This window comes from Nyctereutes procyonoides, unplaced genomic scaffold (genome assembly GCF_905146905.1).
Source record: "Nyctereutes procyonoides isolate TBG_1078 unplaced genomic scaffold, NYPRO_anot_genome, whole genome shotgun sequence".
NCBI classification, from domain to species: Eukaryota; Metazoa; Chordata; class Mammalia; order Carnivora; family Canidae; genus Nyctereutes; species Nyctereutes procyonoides.
Genome location: NW_026575043.1, coordinates 59,583,976 through 59,609,187, shown reverse-complemented (window position 1 = coordinate 59,609,187; position 25,212 = coordinate 59,583,976). Strand labels below are relative to the sequence as shown.

Sequence of the window (25,212 nt, the reverse complement as noted above, 5' to 3'; positions counted from 1 at the left end):
CTGAGAAAAGGGAGGGGGCCCCAGGCGGCCTGGAAGAGTGAGGAGGTGGTCAGGGGGTGTCTGACTTTTGGTCCTCCTTCCATGCGATTATGTCACACAAAAACACTCAGGGTCTCAGCTGCCTTGTTTCGTTTGGTGTCTGGCTCTCAAACATGCTACCACGCGAAGAAGTTAAGACAAACAGAGCAAGGCAAAGCACAGCATGGCCTCTGCCCTCACTGAGCCTCAGAGCAGAGTACCCCCTCTCCAGCCCTGCTGAGAAGAAACCCAGCCACCCCAGGAGGGCAGCAACCTCCAGGGCCCCCAAGCCTATGTCAACCCTGGGAGAGAACACAAGGCATAGTCTCTTCCCTTTCTGGGGGAAGCTGAAGCATCAAATACAATCCCGTGATCTAATCATGTAATCCTAATTTGCTTATACTCATGTGTGGAGAAAATTGCACAGGTTATGTTTTAGGATAGCGTCTTAAATGAACTCAAGTGTTCACACTTAATGCAGGGTGACAGGAGCTATTAGTGAGAGGAATTCAGGAGAAATTGAGAAGTTATTTGTTCTTTGTAAGAGACAAAAAAAGAAAGCCTTTGTCCTCTTGTGGCAAGTGGGGAGGAGAAACTGTGTTCCTGCTTTCCAGCCAGGCTGTGAGGTGCTGAGCGTGTTCTCTCTTGTCCTGTCGTGTTTCCACCACGACTGTGACAAGGACACACTGGCTGTGCTCACTTGAGGCGCCCCAGCCCACTGCCAAGGATGAAGGCCCCGGCCCAGCCGCCCCAGCTGCCCAGCTGCGGCACGAGTGGCCACAAAGGATGGTTGTTCTGAGCCGCTGAGTACTAGGATGCTTTATTATGCACCAGTAGCAAAACCAATCCAACTATAAAATGAAAAAAGCAAAAGTAAAATACGATCATCATCGTGTTAAAAACAAGATCGACGCAGAGCAAAGAAACTGGAAATGGATGTGTCAAAAAGTGTCTCGAGGCAGTGGAAGAAAGATGATTTTTATTCTCTTCTTTATAAATGTCTGTGTTTAACAAATTTTCTACAATGGGAAAAATATATTTGAAAAATGAAATAATTTGCATGACTCAATTTCCTCACCACTTGTACAGAAGGAACAGAAGTTTCTTTGTATGCTAGGAAAGCAGTTTGGTGGGAAGGAAATGTCACTGGGATTCAATAGTCTCGGGCTTGGTTTCTGCCCCCTTCCTGCCCTAATCTGCTTGCAGGCCACTTCTCTGAGCACTAAAATGAGGTGAAGGCACTTAAAAGGGTTGAAGTTAGGACTATGTGTTAAAAATATGTACACAAAGGCCATTCAATGATAAGTTAAATCAGGATAACTCAGCATCTAGGTGCGAGGCCTAGAACCTACATTTTATACTAGCCCCCTCGAGATTTGCAAGCTAGACACAGAACCTCCAGTGCAAATTCTCAAGACTTCCCAAAAACATGGTGTTATTACTTTTTAGGTACATGAAGTATCCTAATGAGCTTAAAGGAAATGATTCTTTCATTCACTGAGAAGCAAGGTGCCTTGCCCTGTCCCTCCAGCAGCGCCCCCCGGGAAACCCCTCATCTCACCAGCTGACAGAGGAGAGAGGTTTGCAGGGTCCAACCCCAAGATCACAGAGCAGGGAGAGAAGGACAGAGTCATAATAAACCGACAACCGGCACAGGGTCTGTTCAATGTTCCTGAAGGCCCAAGGGTATCTGTATGCAGAACTTCCCTTCGTACCCTAGGACTCTGTTCATGGTGCTCATTTTCTTTCCCTCGGCTGGGTGTCACTAATCTAGATCAGTGAACCACTGACCTGAAAAGGGCTGCCAAATAGTTATGTCACTTAATTTTTGCAGAATCTGAATTTTCAAAAAAAAAAAAAAAAAAAAAGGAAATGAGAACAGAGGAGCAAGGTGATGTGCCTAACATCACACAGCAAAATATGAATGAGCTAGAAAATAAGATTTGTCTCTCCGGCCAGTGCTCAAGACCTTCCATCATATCTGCTTCCCATGGGCATGAGAGATGATAAGAAGCTTTGTGCTGTATCCCTTTGAGCAGAGACTGCTGAAATTCAGTGTCAAGGATGGGACTACTGGCAGGTTTCCCACCTTCCCACCTCAACCCAGCAGAACGAGGACAAGTAGCTCCTGCCCTCTATGTCTCTGCTGTGGATGAGCAACCTCCCTACAAGGCCCTAGTCTCTGCAACAAGGTCTGAGAGGGAGATGCTTCCCCAGACCTCAGAGTGGGGTGGGACCCATGGAGCCGGAGAGGCAGGCTCAGCGAGAGTCTTCGTCTTCATGAAATTCGGGAGATTAACCTGATAAATGCTTGGCAGCTGTTCCAACGCACTGCTTGTTATCTCAACAAGCATAATTTGGCTCCACGATGATAAACAATACTTCACAAGTGCTGATAACGTCTGTCTAACGCAGTGACATTGGCAAATAGAGAAGATACTCAATAATTTGTTCTTAGAAACTTCCTTGGGGCTAACCATCTCCTGTTGCCTGAAAGTGATTTTAAATGGGGGGGGGGTTCTCCACAAATGTTGGAGAGGATGCGGAGAAAAGGGAACCCTCTTGTACTGTTGGTGGGAATGTGAACTGGTGCAGCCACTCTGGAAAACTGTGTGGAGGTTCCTCAAAGAGTTAAAAATAGACCTGCCCTATGACCCAGCAATTGCACTGTTGGGGATTTACCCCAAAGATTCAGATGCAATGAAACGCCGGGACACCTGCACCCCAATGTTTATAGCAACAATGTCCACAATAGCCAAACTGTGGAAGGAGCCTCAGTGTCCATTGAAAGATGAATGGATAAGGAAGCTGTGGTCTATGTATACACTGGAATATTCCTCAGCCATTAGAAACGACAAATACCCACCATTTGCTTCAACGTGGATGGACCTGGAGGGTATTATGCTGAGTGAAGTAAGTCAGTCGGAGAAGGACAAACAGTGTATGTTCTCATTCATTTGGGGAATATAAATAACAGTGAAAGGGAATATAAGGGAAGGGAGAAGAAAAAGACTCCTAACTCAAAGAAGAAAAAAAAAAAAAGACTCCTAACTCTGGGAAACGAACTAGGGGTGGTGGAAGGGGAGGAGGGCGGGGGGTGGGGGTGAATGGGTGACGGGCACTGAGGGGGGCACTTGACGGGATGAGCACTGGGTGTTATTCTGTTTGTTGGTAAATTGAACACCAAAAAAAATTTAATTTATTTTAAAAAAAAACAAAAAATAAATAAAAGCAGAAAAAATAAAATAAAATAAATAAAGGGAGGTTTCTGGGGGATCCCTGGGTGGCGCAGTGGTTTAGCACCTGCCTTTGGCCCAGGGCACGATCCTGGAGACCCGGGATCGAATCCCACATCGGGCTCCCGGTGCATGGAGCCTGCTTCTCCCTCTGCCTGTGTCTCTGCCTCTCTCTCTCTCTCTCTCTCTCTCTCTCTGTGACTATCATAAATAAATAAAAAAAATTAAAAAAGGGGGGGGTTTCTGGTGGCAATAATTACAGTGGATTATACATACTTTCTTCCAAATTCGTAATTAATTTGGAACTCCCAAGTTCTCTTCTCTCAGGGTGGGACAAGGTAGTGGCTGGTGGGTCCCCGTCACAAGGCACCCCTGCATTTCCACCTAGTACTGTCACAGCCTCCTTCCTGGTGTGAGCTCCTGGCACGTTCCGCCAGGACCTTTGCAAAAACTCCCGATCTTGCAATCCTCAGTCCATTTGCCACACAGCAGCCAGACTTCCTGGTTCCTTCTTTCTTCCTTTCTTAAGATTTTATTTATTTATTTGACAGAGAGAGAGCATAAGCAGAGGGAGCGGCAGAGGGAAAAGGAGAAGCAGACTCCTCACTGAGCAGGGAGCCTGATGCAGGACTCAATCCCAGGACCCCAAGATCATGACCTGAGCCAAATGCAGACATTTCACTGACTGAGCCACCCAGGCACCTTTCTTGGTTATTTCTGAAACATAAATCAGATCAGATCCCCTGCTGAAACTCTCCAGTGACTTCCTACAGTTCACAGAAAATCCAAACTCTATGATCCTGCGAGGCTGTGGCCTCTCCGGCTTCATCTTGTACCACACTCTGTGCCATACTTGGGGCCCCTGACCCCACTGTCCTCTGACGACTTCCCGCAACACTCCGAGTCCCTGTCTCCAGGCTCTCATGTGCGTTTCCCACCACTGAAACTGTCTCCTCATCCTCCATCCCTTAGAGTAAGGGACCCTTTCTCATGGAGCATGTTTATCAAACTGTAAGTCACATTCATGGGTCAGGAAATCAACTGAGTGGACCCCAACAAGCACTGTTTTATTGTGGTATAACTGGTGAATAAAAAAAGTGTGTACATAAGGTGCACACGTGATATTTTTAGATAAGTACACAGTGTGACACAGTGTGTGTGTGTGGGGGGGGGGGGAACACTTAAGATCTACCCTGTTAGCAAATTTCAAGTGTACAATATAATTAACTGTAATTGTTAACTGCGGTCACCATGCTGAACATCAGATCTCCAGAACTCATTCATCTCTCATTATTCACTATAGTCAACATATGGAAACAATCTAAATATCCATCTGTGGATGAATGGATACATATATATATATATACATTTTATATATATCACATTTTATGTGTGTATATATATTATATATATTATACTTACTACATTTATAAAAACATTTATAAATTATATCTGTATAATATACACACACAATGGAATATTCAGCCTTTAAAAGGAAAGAAATCTTGCCATTTGCGACAACACAGGTGAACCTAGAGGACATTACACTACATGAAATAAGCCAGACGCAGAAAGACAAATACTGCATGATCTCATGTATATGTGGAATCTAAAACAGCTGAACTCACAGAATCAGAGAACAGAATGGTGGTCAACAAGTGTTTCTTAAAATAACAAAAAAGAGCTGTGGTCATCTTCATGGTCATTAGTATGAGTCGTCAACAGGCAAGTATTTCCAGATGGGTGCCCTTACCTGACCCCCGACAAGAGGGCACTTTCTGGCACCCTGGGGGTTGGATGGAGCCCTGCCACAGCCAGGACCAGAGTTGAGACAGCAAGTGATGTGTGACACCATTGAGCCAGAGCAGTTAAAAGCCAGGACAAGACTCTCCAGTTATTTCTCCTTCTGCTGCAGTAACTGGCCAGAGCCGACATACTGGCTGAGTCCCAAAAAGAGTTCCCAGAATAAGGATTATGCCAAGCCAAGAGACCACAGGTCAGAAAACATCTTCGGGAAAGGCTTTGCAGACCACATAAGTTTTCTGTCACATATTCCTCCTTGTTTTTCTTTAACTTTTAAAATATAAAGTATTCTTAGCTTCTGGGCTGTGCAGAGACAGGCCATGGGCTGGACTTGATCTGTGTACTACAATTTGCCAACCCCTGTTCCAAACAATCTATGAATTGTCTAGCACAAGCAAAAAATAAACCTTTGTTATTTTAGGTCTCCGAGAGATCAGAGATGATTTCTAAAGCAGCATAACCCAACCCATCCTAATACAATATAATAAAATAGAACAAAATAGACAAATGTCACGGCACATCACACATGGTAAGGGTAAAAATCATTTTTATACAGAGATGTGCACGATGCCTGGGTTTTGATATAAAATATCTGAATGGATAAATGAACAGGTACTTCCTTCCCACACAGTGTGTCTTGATAGGGAAGGGGTGCAGAGCCCTAAGGGGGGGGGTGCACTCTCATTTGGAAAGTTCCTAAGGAGCCCTGACATATGCAGGAAGTCCAGGCAGAGGGAAAGGGGGTCAGGTGGCTATTAGATGGGCAGGCCAGGGGCCAGTGGGTCAGGCTTGCTCAGATGCCCCCAGGAATCCAGACATCCCCGGTGTGTAAGAGGCAACTGCGCCCGAATGCATGGGGCTGTCCACACTCGCCTCTGAGAGGCTGAAAGCACAAAATGCTAATAGAGTACCATCATTTTATTTAAATCCAAATGCTTATTTAACACTACAATACCTGGTGTTTCTAGAATGCCCTTTTGAAATTTCAAAGCATTTGCTTAAATTTTAAAATCTCTTGGGGCACCTTGTTGGCTCAGTTGGTGGAGCATCTGACTCTTGGTTTCAGCTCAAGTCATGATCTCAGGGTCTTAGGATGGAGCCCCACATCCCCGCATCTAGTTCAGTGGGAAGTCTGCTTGGGATTCTCTCTCCCTCTGCCCCTCCCTCCCCAAACCTGTTCCAACATGCACACACTCATTCTCTCTCTAAAATGAATAAATACATCTTTAAAAATTTATTTATTTATTATTTTATTATTATTTTTAAAGATTTTATTTATTTATTCATGAGAGACAGAGAGAGAGAGAGAGAGAGAGAGAGAGGCAGAGACACAAGCAGAGGGAGAAGCAGGCTCCATGCAGGGAGCCCGACGCGGGACTCGATCCCGGGTCTCCAGGATCACACCCTCAGCTGCAGGCGGCGCCACCAGGGCTGGCCCAAAAAAAATTTTTTTAAATCTCTCTGCATGATCTTACAAGACCTGCAAAGTCAGTGTATTGTCTCTTTTTTACAGGTAAGAACAGAGACCAGGTTAGCTGCTTGCACAGTGTCCCACAGCTGTGGGGTTACCCAGCTAATCTGCAATCCTGGTTTCTGATCCCCATCAGGGCTTTTCGCCAGCTGTAGTCAGCCCCACGATGCTAATTTACCCTTGGTTCGTGACTTCTGGTTGAATTTCCTTACTACCTTCTCCTGATTTATGAGCCTATTTGTTTATTTTGTTCATTTGGAAAGGTAGGTTTATCAAAAAATGACACATTATTTCATTGGTTCCAGGTGTGTTTTTGTATGTCTTTTGTGTTTTTTAATGGCTTTATTGAAGTGTAAATGATAGACCAAAAATTGTCCATATTTAATGTAGACAATTTGACAGTTTGAAGTATGCATGCACCCATGAAGCCATCATCACAATCAAGGTAAATGGACATATCTATCACTTCCAAAAGCTTCCTCCTGGGGTTTGTTTTTCTCTTTTTCTCATAGTTAGAGTGCTTGGTTTGAGATCTAACCCCTGAACAAGTTCTTTAGTGTACAATACCACGTTGTTAACGACAGGCATGATGTGTAGCGCATCTCTAGCACTTACTCATCTTGTTTTGCATCTCCCCATTCTCTCCTCCGCCACCTTGGCAACCACCACCCTGCTCTCTGCTTCGATGATGGTGACCAGGTCAGACTCCTTATACAAGTGGAGTCATGCGGTATTTGTCCTTCTGTATCTGGCTTATCTCATTGAACATCATGTCGTCTAGGTTCACCCAAGCTGTTGCAAATGGCAGGATTTCTTCCTTTTTTAAAGTGGAATACTATTCCACTGTGTGTATATACTGCATTTTCTACATTCATCCAGTGCTCTCTGTACTGGGAGGGCTGGATGGAGTTCAAGGTGAAAAGACAGGGAGAGGTAGCAGATCCCCCAGAGGCCCAGAGTGCCCCTTCCCTGGGTCTTCTCTAAAAGCCCAGCTCTTTGTCTCAGAAAAGAGCCAGCAGCTTCTCCAGCTGGGTCTCAATAAGGAAATGAAGGCACAACGACTCCACCCAGGGACGTCAGTGGATTTGCTTGGTCTTTAATTGTGGGACAGAACACTTCCTCTTCCATCAAAGAAACATTCCCCAAAAAGCAGCATTCTGCTCCTGGGTGGAACGCCCCTGCTGCCGTCACTGATGCCAAGAACTGCGTCCCCCCTCATCCATCCCGCTCCCATCCTGGAGCCTGGCTCGAGGGCCCTCCGTCAGGCGTGTGGAAAGAGGGACCGGCCGCCTGTTCCTGACATCTGAGTGCATTCCACAGTTCACCACACAGTTCCCACTTCCAGTCCCACACAGCGGCTGACCACTTGCTTCGTCTCGTTTCTCCCCCTGGGGACCTCATTAAAATGAGACTAAAGAAATAAAAAACTGAAAAGCCCTCAACAACAAGGGGCCTTCCGTGATCAAAGATCAGACTAGGCCTTTCTGGAACCGTGGTGGGGACGGACGAGGTACGCGCGGTGCTTGATGAAGGATGCGAAGCACGGATCAGTATCAAAGTGAGGCACCGGGTTCTGTAATGGAGCACAAATGTGGGATAATTCAAAAGCACAAAAATACATGTAAAACTGATAAATATCCAAGCAGAGGAAAGTGGGGAGAAGCGCAAGGGTGCTATTCACTCATCTATCAATGAAGGGAGTCGATACCAGCATTGTCTTCAGTGATAGAACATTCTACATCTGTGCTAATAAAGTCACCACTGGCCACACACGGCTGCCGGGCACTGGAAAGGTGGCTAGTGCGACCGGAGAACTGAATTTTAATGGTAGTTAATGTTGAATCAATTTGCCTTAAATAACCACAAGTAACCAATGGCGGCCATATGGGATAGCTCAGGGGCTCTGGTCCCTCAGAGCGGCGTCTGCACACTCGTGTCCCCGGCGGCGTTGTTCACAGCAGCTGAGGCAGGGAAGCCACCTCAGTGGTCCATGGGTGAGTGGATAAATGAGACGTGATATATAAGAATATCTACATGTGTATAGACAGCATACATCCTTCAAAAAGAAGGGAATCCTGCCACCGTGACAACGCAGGTGAGTCCGGAGGACACAGACACAGAAAGACAAAGCCCGCACGAGCTCATTTCCGTGCGGAATCCAAGTTAGCCGACTGCGTAGACGCAGGGAGTGCAGAGGTGGGTGCCAGGGGTTAGAGGCCGAGGGAGATGGGAGACGGGGGTCACGGGATGGGAGGTGGGGGTCACGGGCACAAAGTCTCAGTTCTGGGTGCGACGGGTAAGCTCCGGGACCTAAGGGACAGCGCGGGAGCACAGTGGCCCACACTGGGTCGTCTCCCTGAAGGCGGCTGAGAGAGCGGATCTGAAGGGTCACCTGCCTGTAAAATGGCAACTACACGGGCGGCCGCTCCCTGCCTTAGACACAATTTCCATTGGTCAATCATACCCCGATAAACCTGACAACAGCATTCAACGGATGAATAAAGAAATAAAAGCTGCAAAGGACAAAGCAAACCAAGCACCCTGCGCCACGCCGTGAAGCCTGGCCCGTGGAAGAGCAAGGCAAGGAGGGGGCTGGGGGCGGTGGGGGCGGCGGGCAGGGTAAGAGCAGACATGGGGGGCGCGGGCAGCCCACCCCGGTCACCGCAAGGTGTCTGGATGACCGGCAGCTCTTGCACTAACTGGTTTCGGAAGCTCAGAGATGTCACGTTAGCCCGTCTTCACTGTGAAGCCGAAGTGAACGGGAGAATCTAGCACTGAAGCCCCCCGCAGCGGTTGCAGGAGGCCTCGCTCGCCGCCCGCCCCTCCGCGCCCTCCGCGCCCCTCCAGGGGCAGGGACGGGCCTACACGACCTCACCCGCGGCCGTCGCGGGGCCCGGATCTCTCCTCTTCCCTGAGCTCGTTCGGAACGTTTGTGATGAGCGGGCTCCTTGCACCTAAGGACCACGAGGCCTTTCCAGAAGGGAGCCGCCCACGGGCGCCCACCCCGCGGCAGGGCCCACGGTGCTGCTGGCCGGGGGCTGGGGCAGGTGCCGCGCGGGGCGGGGGGGGGGGGCGGGGGCTGCCCGAGGACGCCGTCGTCCCTCACCCTTGGGGAAATCGCGGCTTCTCCGGGAACCAAGGGCTCGAGGAGGCAGGACGTCGGGGTGCGGGGGGCGGGGGTGGGGGGCCGACTGCGCAGGGGCAGGTGTGCAGAGACCTGGGCGGGGGGGGGGGGGGGGGGGCGCGCGGGGCAGGTGCGGCCACAAGCTGGTCTGCGCGCGCCATCTAGTGGGCGCCCCGGGCACCGTCGTCCGTGGTGCCCTCTGCTCGGGAAGGAGCTGCTGGAGCCAGAAGAATCGCCTTCTCGCAGTTTGCAAAATCAAGGCCGCCTACGAAAAGGTGTGCTGGGCTCTGCACTAAGCTATGCAAAAAAAAAAAAAAAAAAAAAAAAAAAGGCGGGGGGCACATGACCTGCCAGTTCTCCCCTGCGGCGCGGGGGCACAGCTGGTGTGCTCAGCGAGGGCAGGGGCACAACCATTATTTACAGTCTGCGTCTAATCCAACTGGTCAGTGACCATGCCGCCCTCGTGGGAAGTATTCTCAATCTCGCCACTACTCTGAGGTGTCTCCCCTTGAAGCACGCTGGCATGCCAACGAGATGGAGCTGTTACCTTTATCTGGCAGATACTGGGCATGTGCCGTTGCTTCACTGTTCATCCACCCAAAGCCTTGATGAGGCTAGTAGGAATTACATTGTCTTTTTGCAGGTGGGATGACCAATGTTCATGAAGGTGACTGTGCCAAATATCCCAAAGCTTATTTGGGTTGGGTCTGAACTGATGTTGCCTTTCTACAAGCACGCCTGTTTCCCAGCTGTGGAGAGCAAGGTCTCCTGCTACTGACCCGCAAAAGAGGTGGGCCAAGTCCTTGCCCTGTAAGCTTCTGGGATGTCATTTCCAAATAGGGATCTCAGTTTTGGAGGAAGCACCTGGAAGGCTAAGCGCTCACAGACAACTTGCATATTTATCATGCCATGTGTTGATAAATAACCCAGTTCACTCGTCAACAGTAAAGATTTTTTCTTTCCAAAGAAGATAATTATTTTCTCAGAGTACAGCCTCCTGATGATTTTACCACCTTTAAGGGTGTGTGTAAAACAGAACCAAATAAAACCCTTCACATAATTGCTCTTGATTTTGTCATTCGGGGCTCATCACCCAGCAAAATAGAACAATTCCTGAGCAGAAGTCATTGATGGATGTGCCGTTTGGTGGATGTTTTCCTGAGATAGGTCATAAATATTAATGGTGTTGACAGAGCCTTAAAATGTGTCCTGTCATATTCCTGTGGCACCAAAAGCACCCAGAATTCTTTGTTCTCCTGCCTGACAGCCATCAGTTTCTATCCCAGACTTGCTTCCTGGGTCTATTTTTCCTGTTCACCTTCAGAAATTATCTATCAGCAAAGGTTTGCCAAAAAGACGCAGGTCAACTGAACCAAACAGCTTAATGGTTTTTTTTTTCCTTCTCCTTTTCCACTTAGCTGACTCCAGTTCACTCTCCAAGAGCAATCCTTTTCATATTGTTATTTTTTAAATGTAAGTTAGGAAATGACATAACATCTAAATCCAACAATGGGGTCACCACGGTGATAGGTTTACTGAATACACTCACTGGCATCACGCACTGCAATAATGTGAGCCGTGCGCAGGCAAGCGGTGTCTGGCACATTATAAGTGTGCATACAGCAGCACTTTACAAAGTGCATGGCTTTAATCTCATCCGACAAAGATGGTTATTTCTGGTCATTTGTAAAGTGTCCCCACCGGACACACATTCTCCTTGACAATTTCAAATTGCTCCTTTCAGCTGTGACCGGGTTGGATCAATCAGGTGAAACCATGTGTATATAGCCAAGCTAACAGCTATTTGCAGAACATCTTGGCTCTTTCCTGTATGAGAGAACCTAAAAGACAGCATTGCATTGGGTTTATTCCAGAAGCCTACTGCCAAGGGTTGCGTGCTGTCTCCAACAGGTAAGTATACTAACAAATTTGTTTTGGTGGAAGGGGAGGTATTTGGGCCTTCTGGGTGGCCTTACAAAGCCAGGAATCAATAAAAATGCTTTTCTGAGGCCCTGCAATCCCGTCCCTGTCCTGGTAAAGGGAGTCTAGCCAGCATGATTGAACGAGAATGTGCACATCTCAGTGTATGGATGAAGACGTCCTAGCCCTGTAAGTCACCATTCAGGACATCGTTCTTGCCAGCGACATGCACAGTATGGGACTGGGCTGCTCCTGAACATCATCCAGATCTAAGTTGGCAAGTCTATAGTATATATGTAGCTACTCGCCCTTCCTGTGCCTGTAGTGGGTTAATGCCCTCCCTACCCCCCAACAATTCATGCCCACTGGAATCTCAGGGTGGGACCTTATTTGGAAAGAGGGTCTTTGCTGATGTAATTCGTTAAGATGAGGTCATCCTAGGAGGATGAAGGTGGGCCCTGAGCCCAATGACTGGGGTCCTCCTAAGAAGAGGACACATGGAGACGAACACACACAGCCAGCCCTCTGGTGGCAGAAGTGGAGACTGGAGTGACGTGACCACGAGCTGAGGAATGCCTGGAGTCAGCACAAGCCAGGATGGGCATGGAAGGACCCAGAACCCTTGAGTCTTCAGAGGGAGTGTGGCCCTGCGGACATCTTGCTTTTGGAGCTCTGGCCTCCAGAACTAAGAGAAGTCCTGTTGTTTTCGGACATCCAGTTGGTGATAATTCACGATGGTGGCCCCAGGAAAGGAATAGAGCACCAAAGACAATTGACAGATCACCGCCCGCACTCCTGCCTCAACACAGCAGTGCGCCGGCGTGCTACCATTTGGCACAGGATATAAACCCACTTTCCACCCCCAAACCAGATGGCGTTTTACAGGATACATCGTAGTAATAAAAAAAGGGGGGAAAAAAGAAATGGGAACCATGTAAATATTCATCAGTAGGGAAATAAACTATGGAATAGCCCACCATAGAATACTACAGAGCAGTTTTTAAAAAAATGGATGAGTTAGCTCTGTTCACATGGGCATGAAACAGCCTCCAAGACATATTGTTGACTGTGAAGAATATGATACACAGCACAACACCCTTTGTTTTAAAACACAGACACACACACACAACACGACAATACTTGTATTTTCTGCAGTCAACAGATATGTGTCTGGATGTAGATACATAGTTCCGGATGAGAAACATAAAATGATAAACTGTGGTTAACTTGGGGAAGGGGCTAGGATTGTGGGCTAGTCTGCAAACATGTAAGCTTTACCTGAAATGTACTAGGAGGATGTATTCAAGCACTGTTAGATTTTATTTTTAAGTTTTAAACAAAACAAAAGACAAACGACAAGAGAAGACTCATTCACAAGCCTTTAAGACTTCCTGAACTGCCCTCCCACCTAAGACCTCCCAAAGCTATGGCAAACCCCAAGGGGTGGCAGATGCCTGCTGGACCTTCCAGAGGGTCAGAACATTCCTGCTCAGAGCTCCCTCGGGGCTGGGGGCTCCGAGGACAAAGGCTACCTCTCCAAAGCCCAACCACATGCAGGGCAGATGGGCAAAGGACAAATATTGACAGCCGGGGAGGGAGAGAGATGCTCCATGAGAGGAAGCAGGGGCTTAATGAGATTTAAGTGCCCAGTTTTGGGGGTGCCATCAGGCACAATCATCCCAAGAATATAAAGTAGCCTCCCGGGTGCTTGAAGTTTCAACATGGCAAGCAGAGTGAATCACAGCCATTGGCTCCAGCAGCCTGAGTGAGCAGATTGGTAGCTGTGTGCCAACAGATCAAATAAGAGAAATTTCACATGGCTTTGCCCTGGGGAGAGAGGCAACCCGTGCCCTCTCCCCCATGGGAACAAGAACCAGCTTCCTCCAATATGAAGGAAGGGAAAGGCACAGGAAAATAGGCTTCATAAAATTGGGAAGCTCTAGAAATTCCCCCAGCTCCAAGCTAGAGTCAGGAGCACCTGCAGTGGTCCCTCTCTGCTCTGGAGCCCACACTGTGATAACTTCTCATCTATACACACCACACCTGGGCCTCCTCCAATCCAATGACCTCAAAACACCACTATGCCAGAAATCCCTTATGTTTTCTAGTACGTACGCCATTGTTCCAAACTCCTATTTTTGACAGGTGATCATGCTGGGCTCTATTCTGGACAATTCCCACATGTGACTTCACCACAATCCTGGGCTGATTTCGCACATTGGGGAACTGAGTCTCAGAACAGATAACCCACTCAGCCAATGTCTTGTGGCTGCTAAGTATCAGAGCCGGGATTTGAACATAGCTCCAGAGTCTGCTAATACTCTCCTGGTCCAAATCCAAAATAGACACAGAGACTGGGAAGTCATTTCAAAGCCTGGAAAACCTGTGCCTGGGGCCCCACCTCTCTAGGGATAACAAGCAGCCTCTTCTTCACAAGGTTTTTCTCATGGCCCCATGGGAACAGGCAGGGAGTAGAAAGTGGGTGTCCCCCACTCTGGAGACCACAGATCCTCATTCCAAGCTGGGGAAACTCTCTCTGCCCTCATCTTCCTACCTTCAGAGATGCCCTCACTCTCCCTGACTCTACTCCCCAAATGTGTAGAATGAGATGAGGTCTATTTATAGAGGAACAACAACAAAAAAAAAAAGCCACCATCATCTCCTCAGAGAGAATTTCCCCATACCTGAGGTGACATTTGAATGAACAAGTGACAAACACCTCAAGAGCTGCAGGAAGAGGATTCCAGGTGGAGGTGGAGGTCTTAGGGTAGAAAAGGGTTTGGAGTGGGCAAGTGAGGTCTGAGGGGGCCAGGAGGCAGACGTGCTGAGCTTTGGATACACCGGTGAGAAGGGAGGACTGGGCAGCCATCCCAGGGCTTTGGGCCGGGAGGCTGCAGGATCCCAAGTGTGTTTAAGCAGAGCACTCTGTGTGCACATGGAGAGTAGAGTGCAGGGTGTCAAGGGTGGACACAGGAGCTGAACCAGCCACCTAAGAGGGGGCTGATGGGGCTAGAGATGGGGAGTGGGGGGGGGGCTGCAGAGGAGACAGCGAAAGGGTGCCCATCCCTGCACTCAGCACACTGTACCGAGCTTGTCTGTGCATACCCCTGCCCTACTCCATGAGCTGTGGGAGGGCTTCTGGAGGGCAGAGACCAGCACTTGAGTGTCGTGTGTATTTGTGTCTATATGTGTGTATGTGCACTTATGTGTGTATGCATACACTGTATATATGCATGTGTGCATATGTACATGGGGGTATGTGTTTATCTTATCTTTCCCATCCAATTTCATGGACCCCTGAATTCTAACAACAGATACCTTCTGCAGACCCCAGGTTAGGAAGCCTACTAGATTTTATTTTGTGTATAACGGGAAGCCACTGGATGGTTTTAAGTGGGATGAGTAGGAAGAGGCAACATGGTCTGATTTATGTTGCAAAAACAACAGTGAAATACCAGAAAGCTCGGACTATAGAGTGTGCCCTTGGACAAATGCCTACCAGGCACTATTCACCATCAGACGGTAGGCTGTGCGCTGCCTGACAAAGCTGATGAACAACCGTGCTGGTCTCTACCCTCCAGGACCCTCACGGTCTCGTGGGGTGGGGTGGAGATATAGATGCATAACTCCAAATATGACTCTGCTCTGACCCAGAGCCTGGAAATATGGAGCCTTACATAGAAGAGGGTTTTCAGATGTGATTTAGTGAAGGATCCTGAGATGAGGATGTTATCCTGGCAGCCCAGTGTCACCACAGTGTCCTTGTAAGTGAAAGAGGAAGGCAGGAGAGTCAGAGTCCAAGAATCGGGACATGGTAATAGAAGTAGATGTCAGAGCGATGTGGGGACACAAGACAATGAATGTGGCAGTCTCCAGAAGCTAGAAATGGGGAAGGATCAGATTTTCCCCAGTGCTGCCAGAAGGAACATGGTTCTGCTGACATTTTGATTTTTGCCCCGTAGACTCAACTAAGATTTCTGACATCCAGAATTATGAGATAGATTTGTGCTGTTTTAAGTCGCTATGGTTGTGGTAATTTGTCATAGCAGCTACAGGAGAGGGATACACATGCCGAGAACAGTGCCTGGGTGCTGGGTGGCCCGTGCAACATTAGCTGTTACCACCAAGGCCTACAGAAGCTGCTGCCTTCCTCCACATGCCCTGCTCTTTCCCACCCCCTCCCCTTGCTCTGTCCACTCTAGCCATCGGCCTTCTCTGAGGTCCTCAAACACACCAAGCCTAATTCTGCTTGAAGACACACACTGCTCCCTCTGCTGGGATGCTCTTCCTCCATAGCTGGCTTGTCCTCCTCAGTTAGGTCTCAGAGCTGACACAGGACCCTTAGAAGGATGTCTTTCGGATGACTCTGACACTGCCCACCCCCTCCCGGCTGTTCTGCTACCAACATGAGTTCTTAGCACCTGAAGGAATGAAATGGACTTTACTGAAATGTGACACCACGAGAGCCAGGGCTCTGTGCCGGCCCATCACCATCTGCTAGAACACTTAGTAGGCACATGGGTATTGTTGGAAGTAAATAAGTACATGTCTAGGTCTTGTAAAGTCTCAGGCTGATACAGCTAAAGACAAATCTGATTATCTCTTTTTTTCTATGCAGGGCCTGTGTACCCAGTTGCCTAGAAACTCACCAAATGTGTTCATTTTTTTATTCCAACCTGTTCAAAGATAATGTGTTTTTTATCTGCATGTGCAGAGCTGGGCTTTTTAGTTTTAAGAACTGTAATTGTATAGTGGACTCCAGCCCTGCACTCCATGCCACTCCTGGAAATAAGTCTCTAAACTCAAAGCTCAGTAATTGGATGGAAAACTGAAGAGAAGTGAAGGGGAGTGAAGGGACACAGTGGAAGGGAAAAGACAGAAAACTTGTGCGTTCATAGAGAAAAAGAAATAGGCACCAAGTTAGCATTTCCCAGGCATGGAGGGGACAGCTTTAGATTTTCAAGGTAATGCAAAAAACAGCATTATTATCCTGGGTTATGACACTCCTCTTTTTAGACTGCCCTTTTTAAGATGGGATTTTGAAGGTTTTGACCATCTGTGCTATTCTGCTGAAATGGAAATATCAGAAACAAATGGTTTCCAACTCCAAAATTTCTATCAATTCCATATTTCCCCTTTCCATGTACCAAAAAAAATGAATTCAGCACACAGTGTATACTAAATAAATGTCTGTGTATAGCAATTGACTGGAAGGATGGAAGGAAAGAAGGAGGGAAGGAAGGAAAAGATAGATGAACTAATGGATGTATGAAAGGACACGTGGATAGATGAACAAACAGATGGACAAGCAGATGGATGAATGGATATATGAGTGGGTGGATGGATGGATGGATGGATGGTCAGACAGATGGGTAAGTGGACAGACAGATGAATGGATGGAAAGATGAATAGTTGGATGAATGAATGGATGGATAGGATGGATGGATGGATGGATGGATGGATGGATGGATGGAAAGATAGATGGATGCATACCTCATCACTGCCACTGTTCCTTTGCAAGCCTTCCTGCCTGGTCCAGTTTTCCCTCCTCTCCTGTAGGTCACAGCTGCATCTCCAAAGGCCAGGTCTTTATCTCCCCACCTCTGCACCATGGCTATCTTGACTCAGTAAATCAAACTCTTTCTTTCCTCCAGGAGGAGAACCCACCACTTACCCTGAGACTGAATGTCTGCTTTGCCTTCACCCAAAGTCTAGTAGATGTGCCCGTATGTGGCCAGAGAGTATGACGGCCATGACAAAAATAATGATGACTAAATGTGATTGAGTGCTGATATTGTGCCAAGCCTTCCTGCAGTATCCCAAGTCCTCACAAAACGCTTAGAGGCAGGAAACCTTATTTCTACAGTTTACATATGAGGAAACTGAGTTTCAGATAAGTAAAGTGAAGTGCCCACAATAACAAAGCTAGTAAACATTACAGTTCAAATTTCAGTCTAAACAGGTTGACCCAAAAGCCTGTTCTCTTGACCAAAATGTTTCACTACCAACTACCTCAAAGGTAAAAAGGATTGAAATTTTCCCAGTATGGGGATGCCTGGGTGGCTCAGGGGTTTAGCGCCTGCCTTCAGCCCAGGGCGTGATCCTGGAGTCCCAGGATCGAGTCCCACATCGGGCTCCCTGCATGGAGCCCGCTTCTCCCTCTGCTTATGTCTCTGCCTCTCTCTGTGTCTCTCATGAATAAATAAATAAAATCTTTAAAAAAAAAGATATTTTCCTGGTATGTATATCACCCTGGTAAGTCAACAGGATAACAAAACTGACAAGGTAGAGAGAGTCCTTAATTCTACACGGCAGTTGAATCTGCTTGAATCTACATGGGGTGGTTTTCTACTACATATATGACCTTTATATTTGCCTGGATATTGTAAGTATGTTCGTATCTGTTGGATCTCAGTCCATATGACACCACACCGCTGGGTGATAGACAGAACCAGTATTCTTATTTGGAAATTCACACATGAGAAACTGAAACAAAGAGAAGTTAAGTGAGCTCTCTACGGCTACATGGAAAATGAGAGGCCAGATGGGCTCTGCCCTCAGGTCTCCTCTTTCCAGCCCCAGAGATTAGAGGATGAGGATGTGTAGCTATCACAGGAGCCTTCCTAGCCCCAGACCTGGGGTGGCCCATATCCTCCTGGAGGAAAGGCTGTGTGCGTAAATGAAGAGGTTTGTGATTGCTGTGCCTGTGGTGGCTCTACTGTGGGATCCCCCTGGAAGAACAGAGTGCAGAGTACTTTCCTGATGACAGGAGGGCAGTGTCCCCGGAAGCCTGGAATGTCAGAGGTGGTGGGTTGGTGGGGGATGACCCTAGGGTCCAGAAAACATCACAGAAAAGAGCTAGGGTGGCAACAAAAGAACAGATCATGGGAAGAAGGGTGAAGAGTTCTAGGTAAACAGCCTGAGGAAGACCAGAAAGGGGAGACTGGGATCCCACACAAGGAGAATGGGAGGAAACTAATGGATGTCCACATCACAATTCCCAGGATCTATGGATATGTTACTTTGCATGGCAAGAGGAAAAGTGAAGACTCTTGAAGTGAGGAGATTTTCCTGGCTAATACTCAAGTGGCCCCAATGTCATTGCAAGGGTCTTTATAAGGAATCAAGGGAGGCAAGAATGTCAGAAAGGATATGTAATGACAGAAGCAGATGTCTGAGTGACATGGAGCCAGGAGCCAAGGGATGTGCAGATGGCTTCCAATATCTGGAAAAGGCAACAAATGGATCCTCCCTCCCAGCCTCCAGAAGGGCGCAGTCCTGCTGACACATTGGTTTTAGGCCAGTGAGACCCATTTCGGCCTCCAGACTACAGGATGATGACTTTGTGTTGCTTTAAACCATTAAGTTTGTAGTGATTTATTACTGAGGTAAAAGGAAATTAGCACAGCAAATGAGAGCTCCAGCCAGTGGACTTAGGTTCTGATGGTAAATATAACCATCCATTCGTTTGTTGAGCAAATACCATATACTAGGCACCATGCAGGGTGCTGAGAAAGCCCCTGGTGGTCAGAGCAAACGCAATCCCTCCCATCCAGGAGCTTGTGATCTGGTTTCTGCTTATCAAGCTATTGCTCCAAATTCACCCCTCATTACCTGTTCTGTGAAAATGGATCTGAACCCTTAATATTTTTCCTTTGCCAAAAGGTCAAAATGTTGAAGTTTGTCAGGGCACTGGAGAGATGTTTCAAAGAGAAAGGGCTTGCCTTCTGACTCTGGCATACACCGTCTGCAGGCTTCTGTGGTGCATGCACCATGACTTCTCCAGCACAGGTGGCTCCCCTTGTGTCCAGCTCCTGCTGCGCCCAGCACCCAGAGGCTCTACCCAGCAACCACCTTGAGTGGTTTCGTGCCTCTGATGAGATACCTCTCTGTAAAGAACAGTCTTCAGAATTCTAGCAAGTTCTACCAGCATGTTACCTGAGCAACTTCTCCATGTTCAGTGAGCTGTGACCATCCCATCTCCAACAATGGCTGGATCTCAGGGTAGGGAGGCTTGTTCCTTGGGCGCTGTAGCTCAGCCCTAGGGCAGTGGATGCTCCTGATGTCTGCCACTCAGACACTCTTTAGAGTTCTCTTCACTTCTTACTGAGCAATCCCTCATTATTCCAGTCTCCGTCAAGATTAATAATCCTTTATATTAAACTTTCCCTGTCCAAATTCTCTCTCATGATTGGAACCTGACTGAAATAGATGTGCACAATCATATAAATAAGCATGAATTGCAGACAGTGATATGATCTACAAGAGGCAAGTGAGCAAGAATATAAGGAGGAAAGAGCTAATTTGGCCTGAGTGGCCAGGGGAGGCCTCTCTGAGTTTACCTTTAAGGTGAAAAGAGACATGAAACCAGGCAGTGGAGCATCCTGGGCAGGCCCGGGACTCAGTGTGGCTATGTCCCCAATGCACATGCTTCTGATGAACAGGACACATACAGGATATCAGAGTCATATTGTACAATAAAACCAGCAAGATGACAGCACCACCCAGAGCCCATACACCTTCAGATCCATTCCCTGCTAGGTTCTGGCTCTGGAGGTGACACGGCCCTGGTTCCCGGGAACACCTCCTCCAGACTGGGCCAGGTAGACTCGTTCTTGCCAGAGTTCCTGGCTCTCTTCTGTTCTGTGTCTGGCTTCTCATCTGTTCTAATTCCTGTGAAGCTGAGTGCTTGCGCTTACATCACTATGTTCTAACCACTAAAGCAGTTTCTGCTTCTGGGTACAAACTGATACAATAACGAGCCCATTTGTGTATGTTTCGCGGACAAGTCATGTAGCATCCTTACATCATGCAGAACTCGTCCAGAGTTAGTTGTCTCTGAGAAAGAAGAAAGGAGGCGGAGGTGAGAAGGGAGGAGGGGAAGAAGGGGTGAGGGAAGTGGGGGAGGAGGTGCGCAGGAAGAGGGAAAAGGAAGAAGCATATAGAAGGCACTTCTGCTAAGCACGGTGGGCGGACTTCACCCCTAAGGCCACCCCTTGGCAGTTGTGGGTTTGGAGAACAGGTAAACAGCTGCCTACAAAAAGACGAACTACCAACTTCGGTCCTAAGGCAAACTTTACTAAGTAGCTCTGGTCCCTTGAGGTCATTTCAGAGCCACTCTTCACAGTGATCCAAGAGACAGGTGGTGATACACAGCACCACTCAACCATCCAACCCTGCCGCTTCCCTGCCAAGAAGAACCAAAGCCAAAGGCGAGAAACCGGCCCTAAGTAAAGATCAGGCAGCCAGGGAGCACCATGAAGCGACTAATAGTCAGGGACATGCTGTGCGCACAACACGCGTAAACCCAGCCTCCCCGGAGCAGCAAGGCGTTGGGACAGCACCTAAGGGCGGGGGGGGGGGGGGGCAGCGGAGAAACCTCCACACCCCGGTGTGGCAAGGCCAGCAAACAGCTGGCATCCACTGGACTCCACAGCCGGTGCCCAGGCACCTGTCAGTAAGACACGGGAGCGCTTCCCCCCCAGGGAAGCGCTGGCCCCTGCCCACCTGTGAGCGAGGACCACCTTCCAAATGGCTGCTTTTCCTGCTCTCCCAGGCCCTTCCTTCCTGTGTGGGTTTCACATCTCCTTATCTCCTCCTCCCCTTGGTTGTGTCCTGTCCCCACTATGAGCCCTGACCCTGTGAGGGACATCCCAGTCAGCCTGGAGCCCCAAGTTAGGTCTTCAGGCAGCATCATGAGAGGATGTCACCACAGCCAAAGAGCATTTGAGCATCTCATCAGGAAAAGTTACCCCAGGAGACAGGACAACCAGCACATCCCCTGAAGGATATCCCCTGGAGCCCAATAACAACAGAATAATTGTCTGTATGCCCCACACTTTTCTCAGAAGGGGACTTAGGGCAAGATGCTAAAACTAAAGTTGTTTTGCTACGCTGCTGCAAATGCTGAGTGTGCTATGACAGCATTAGGGCAGCCATAAACAACCCCTATCAAATGGTCAGGGCCGTGTTCTGATAAAACCTTTTCTACAGAGGTAGCAGGCTGTCTCCACTCAGCCAATCATGGGTCTAGACTCCTGTCCTCGGTCCAGCCTCCTTTCCAGCTCCTCCCAGAACTGACACATGTCCATCAGAGGAGAGCACCACGTTCTCCCATGGAATTCTATCCTCCGTAGCAACGGGAGGCTACAGAATCGCCAGGGAATCAAGTGCTACACAATAAGCATAGAACAAAATTATAAGGACTTGGCCAGATCTATGTCAACCTAGAGAATCAGAATAGTCTCATTCTGTCTTAAAATCCACATCCATCCATCCCTGCCCCTTAACGGGGATATTTCCTGCTGACTGTGGCTGCACCAAAACCAAAATGCAGATCATTGTAGGTGTGGGTAAACTCCCGTGGTGCTAACTTTCAGGAACTAGGTGAGCCCAAGAGCTTGGATTGAAGCCAGGGTTCATTCATTCGCAGCATGTATTAACAGTCTCAGGCACTGTTCTAGATGCTGGAGTCACAGATGTGGACACAACTGACCAGAACCCTACCCTCATGAACCCCACCTTGTGGGGAGCAGATGGATGGGGAACCCTGAAACTCCAACACTGATAACATCTATGAAGAAGATGAAACCAGGTGGTGATGTGCACAGAGAGTGATGGGGGAGGGGGACAGAGAGCCAGTTCTGTCAGTGGGGTGGGGTGGGGGTGGGGTGTGCCTTTTAACTGTCAAGTTGAAGACAAGGAGCCAGGCGTGGAGACACTGGGCATAGACCAGAGTAAGACATAGATATGGAAATTGCAGACTTCATTGCAGGATGTAGGGTTTCATTTGCAAAGATCTTAACCCTGGTATCCAGCTTGAGTATGGATGATAGAAGCACCCATGGACTGCCCTAGAATATCTGGGTGCTGACAGGAAGGTCAAAGCAATGCAGAATATTTCACATTCCACTGAACATTTCTAGTGCAGAACAGGGTACTAGGAATGTGGCACTCCAGGTATTGAGCATGCCTATGGCTCACCAGCACTACCCTGTTCACATTCTGGAACCTCACGCATGACCCTGTTCTCAGATGTGGCCTGAGCCTGGTCGTGAATGGAACTTCAACCAAGCTCAGCAGAAAAATCTGGTCACCTCCAGGCCAGAGGCAGAAACCCAAGTGGTTTTATGGACTCTGCGACCTTATGTAGCCTCAGATGGTCAGTTCCTACCAAGGCTGCTTCAGTCTACTCACATTTTTCAGCTTGCCCGTCCCCACACTACCTGGGACCTGCCTGGTGAAGCTGAGTGACCAGGGCTGCTTGCTCATTGTGTAGAGGGCCATCCCTCTACAGGGTGCATTCCATGCAGTGCAGCACTTGGTCCTCGTGCAGGCACAGATTGAGACAATAAAGAGCAGGAGCCCACAGAAAACATTCACCAATATCCACAAAGGAAAAGGGATTTATGGTAGACCCCAAAAAGTTTCCAAAAAAGTATTACAGAAGGTAGGTAAATAAAATGTAATCTAAGTGCATTTCCCTTACTTAAATATCCTCAACTCAAGTGCATTTTTAAAAACAACATATTATAAAATGCTTCATGTTTCTTTGAAAAGCATTCAAAGAAAACTTCTCTGTGACCCTCTTATGAAGCTCAAATTTCTCACCATTGCAAGAGGAACGATGCCCACAAAGGATGTCTGGCTGACAAAGATCTCAGAGACGGCCAGCTCACTCATGGAGTCCTCCACCGGGTATTCCACCTGCCAGGTAATGGGCTGGGCCCCAGCCAGGCCGCTGCTGTTGTCAATCCCAAAGTCCACTTGCAAGATCTCATAGAAGGAGCCGTTTACCCTGGAAAACACATGTCAAAGTGCAATTTAAAACCTGAGGCTCAGTAGACATCAAGGAGGTGATATATTGCCACATTCCTCCTTGCTAATTGAGAGTGATTGCCAGCTTCAACATAGCATATGGCAGGGATCCCTGGGTGGCGCAGCGGTTTGGCGCCTGCCTTTGGCCCAGGGCGCGATCCTGGAGACCCAGGATCGAATCCCACATCGGGCTCCCGGTGCATGGAGCCTGCTTCTCCCTCTGCCTGTGTCTCTGCCTCTCTCTCTCTCTGTGACTATCATAAAATAAAAATAAAATTAAAAAAAAAAAAACATAGCATATGGCAGTGTCGACACAGCCTAAGTCATAAGTTGCCCGCTGGTAGCTCACACCTCCAAATGGGTGGGCAATCCATCTGCAGGGCTCATGAGAGGCAGACTGTTCTTCCCTGAATGAGCAGGTCAGACAGCTCTCCCCACCCCCATGTGTGCACACACTGCCATCCAGGACCACACACAGCAAGGGGCCCTGAGGCTCTAGTCTGGTGTTACCATCACTCCATTCCTGAGGCATACCTTGGATTCTGGCCACCTCTACTTTTACTTGGCTGTGTGTCTATGGACCAGTGGTTCAAACTCTGGGCTTTAGGGTCTGGGGAGCACAGGGACACCTAGGTGGCTCAGTGGTTGAGCATCTGCCTTCAGCACGGGGTGTGAGTCCCACATAGAGCTCCCTGCAGGGAGACTGCTTCTGCCTCTGCCTATGTCTCTGCCTCTCTCTCAGTGTCTTTCATGAATAATTAAATAAAATCTCTTAAAAAAAGGATTAGGAGAGCACAGTGGTGACCTCATGGGCTGGTGGGAGCATCATGAGATCAAGCATGGGAACGACTCCATAACTTCTTGGTTTACTACATAACTATGATCAACACATAAGAAGCTATAGTGTCTTCTCATTTTGTGAGCCTGGAATGGAATGAGATGTGAGAATCCACCTGCCTTAATGTTTGTTTGGAGGAGAGGAAGAAGGTGGTTGGTACAAATATAGGTGAAAAAGACCAGCGTCATTCTCAATATTTTTGAACACAGAGAGCATCTCATCATTGACTGAGATGTAAACTGTAGTCTACTGTACCAACAGCAGAAGTCACTGAACAAAGAGTTAAAACAGAAGCCATCCAGCACAGGATTTGTGAAGGACTCCTGTTGTGTAGCCTTTTCCATTACCCTGATGCTACCTTTATCCCCAGCCAAGGAATGTGACAGCAGAGTCACCAATTCATGGTTCCCCAAGGCCTGAGTCACAGCAATCAACCCATTCCTTTACTGCCTGGACCAAACTGGGCCTGGAAGCCTCTGCCCTGCCTTTGAGGTTGTGGGTAGGGTCTGCAGTTTGAACCTCCAACTCTTAGTCTGGGAGGAAAGAGTTGTGAAATGAACCTGGGCTTGTTGCTGGCCCACCAGAATCCTACCTTGGACAGCTCCCCTCCCACTTGCTGATTGGAGAAGAGGGCGAGAACCACAAGTGGATGGTTAGGGGCATCCGAGAGGTACCAGAGGCAACGTTCCCACATAATGATGATATGGACAGAACTGATCTGCCCAAATACGGAATTCCTCCCAAACCAGAAGCACACTAGATTCCATACAGAATTGGTCATGTCCAACCTTTTCTATGCAGCCAAGGTTTTAAGAAACTCTCTGATACTGCTCTGTCCAATACTGTGGCCACTAGCTAGAAATAGCTATTCAAATTGAAATATAAATGTATTAAAATGACACAGCCAGGTGTTTCAGCTGAGGTTAAGCTGGGTGTGGGACAGGGGAGCTCTGAGTCCTCAAGGATCTATTTGTCATGGTGTTCT

General features: G+C 48.1%; 1 protein-coding gene across 1 annotated transcript in view; it reads right to left on the bottom strand.

Moving 5' to 3' along the window:
- The window catches only part of TMEM132B (transmembrane protein 132B), a 371,639-nt gene that overhangs the window by 71,869 nt on the left and 274,558 nt on the right, over positions 1–25,212 (bottom strand). Inside the window, exon 4 of the mRNA XM_055323120.1 lies at positions 23,183–23,369. Coding sequence (XP_055179095.1) covers positions 23,183–23,369 — 187 coding nt within the window. The remainder of the gene's footprint in view (positions 1–23,182; positions 23,370–25,212) is intronic.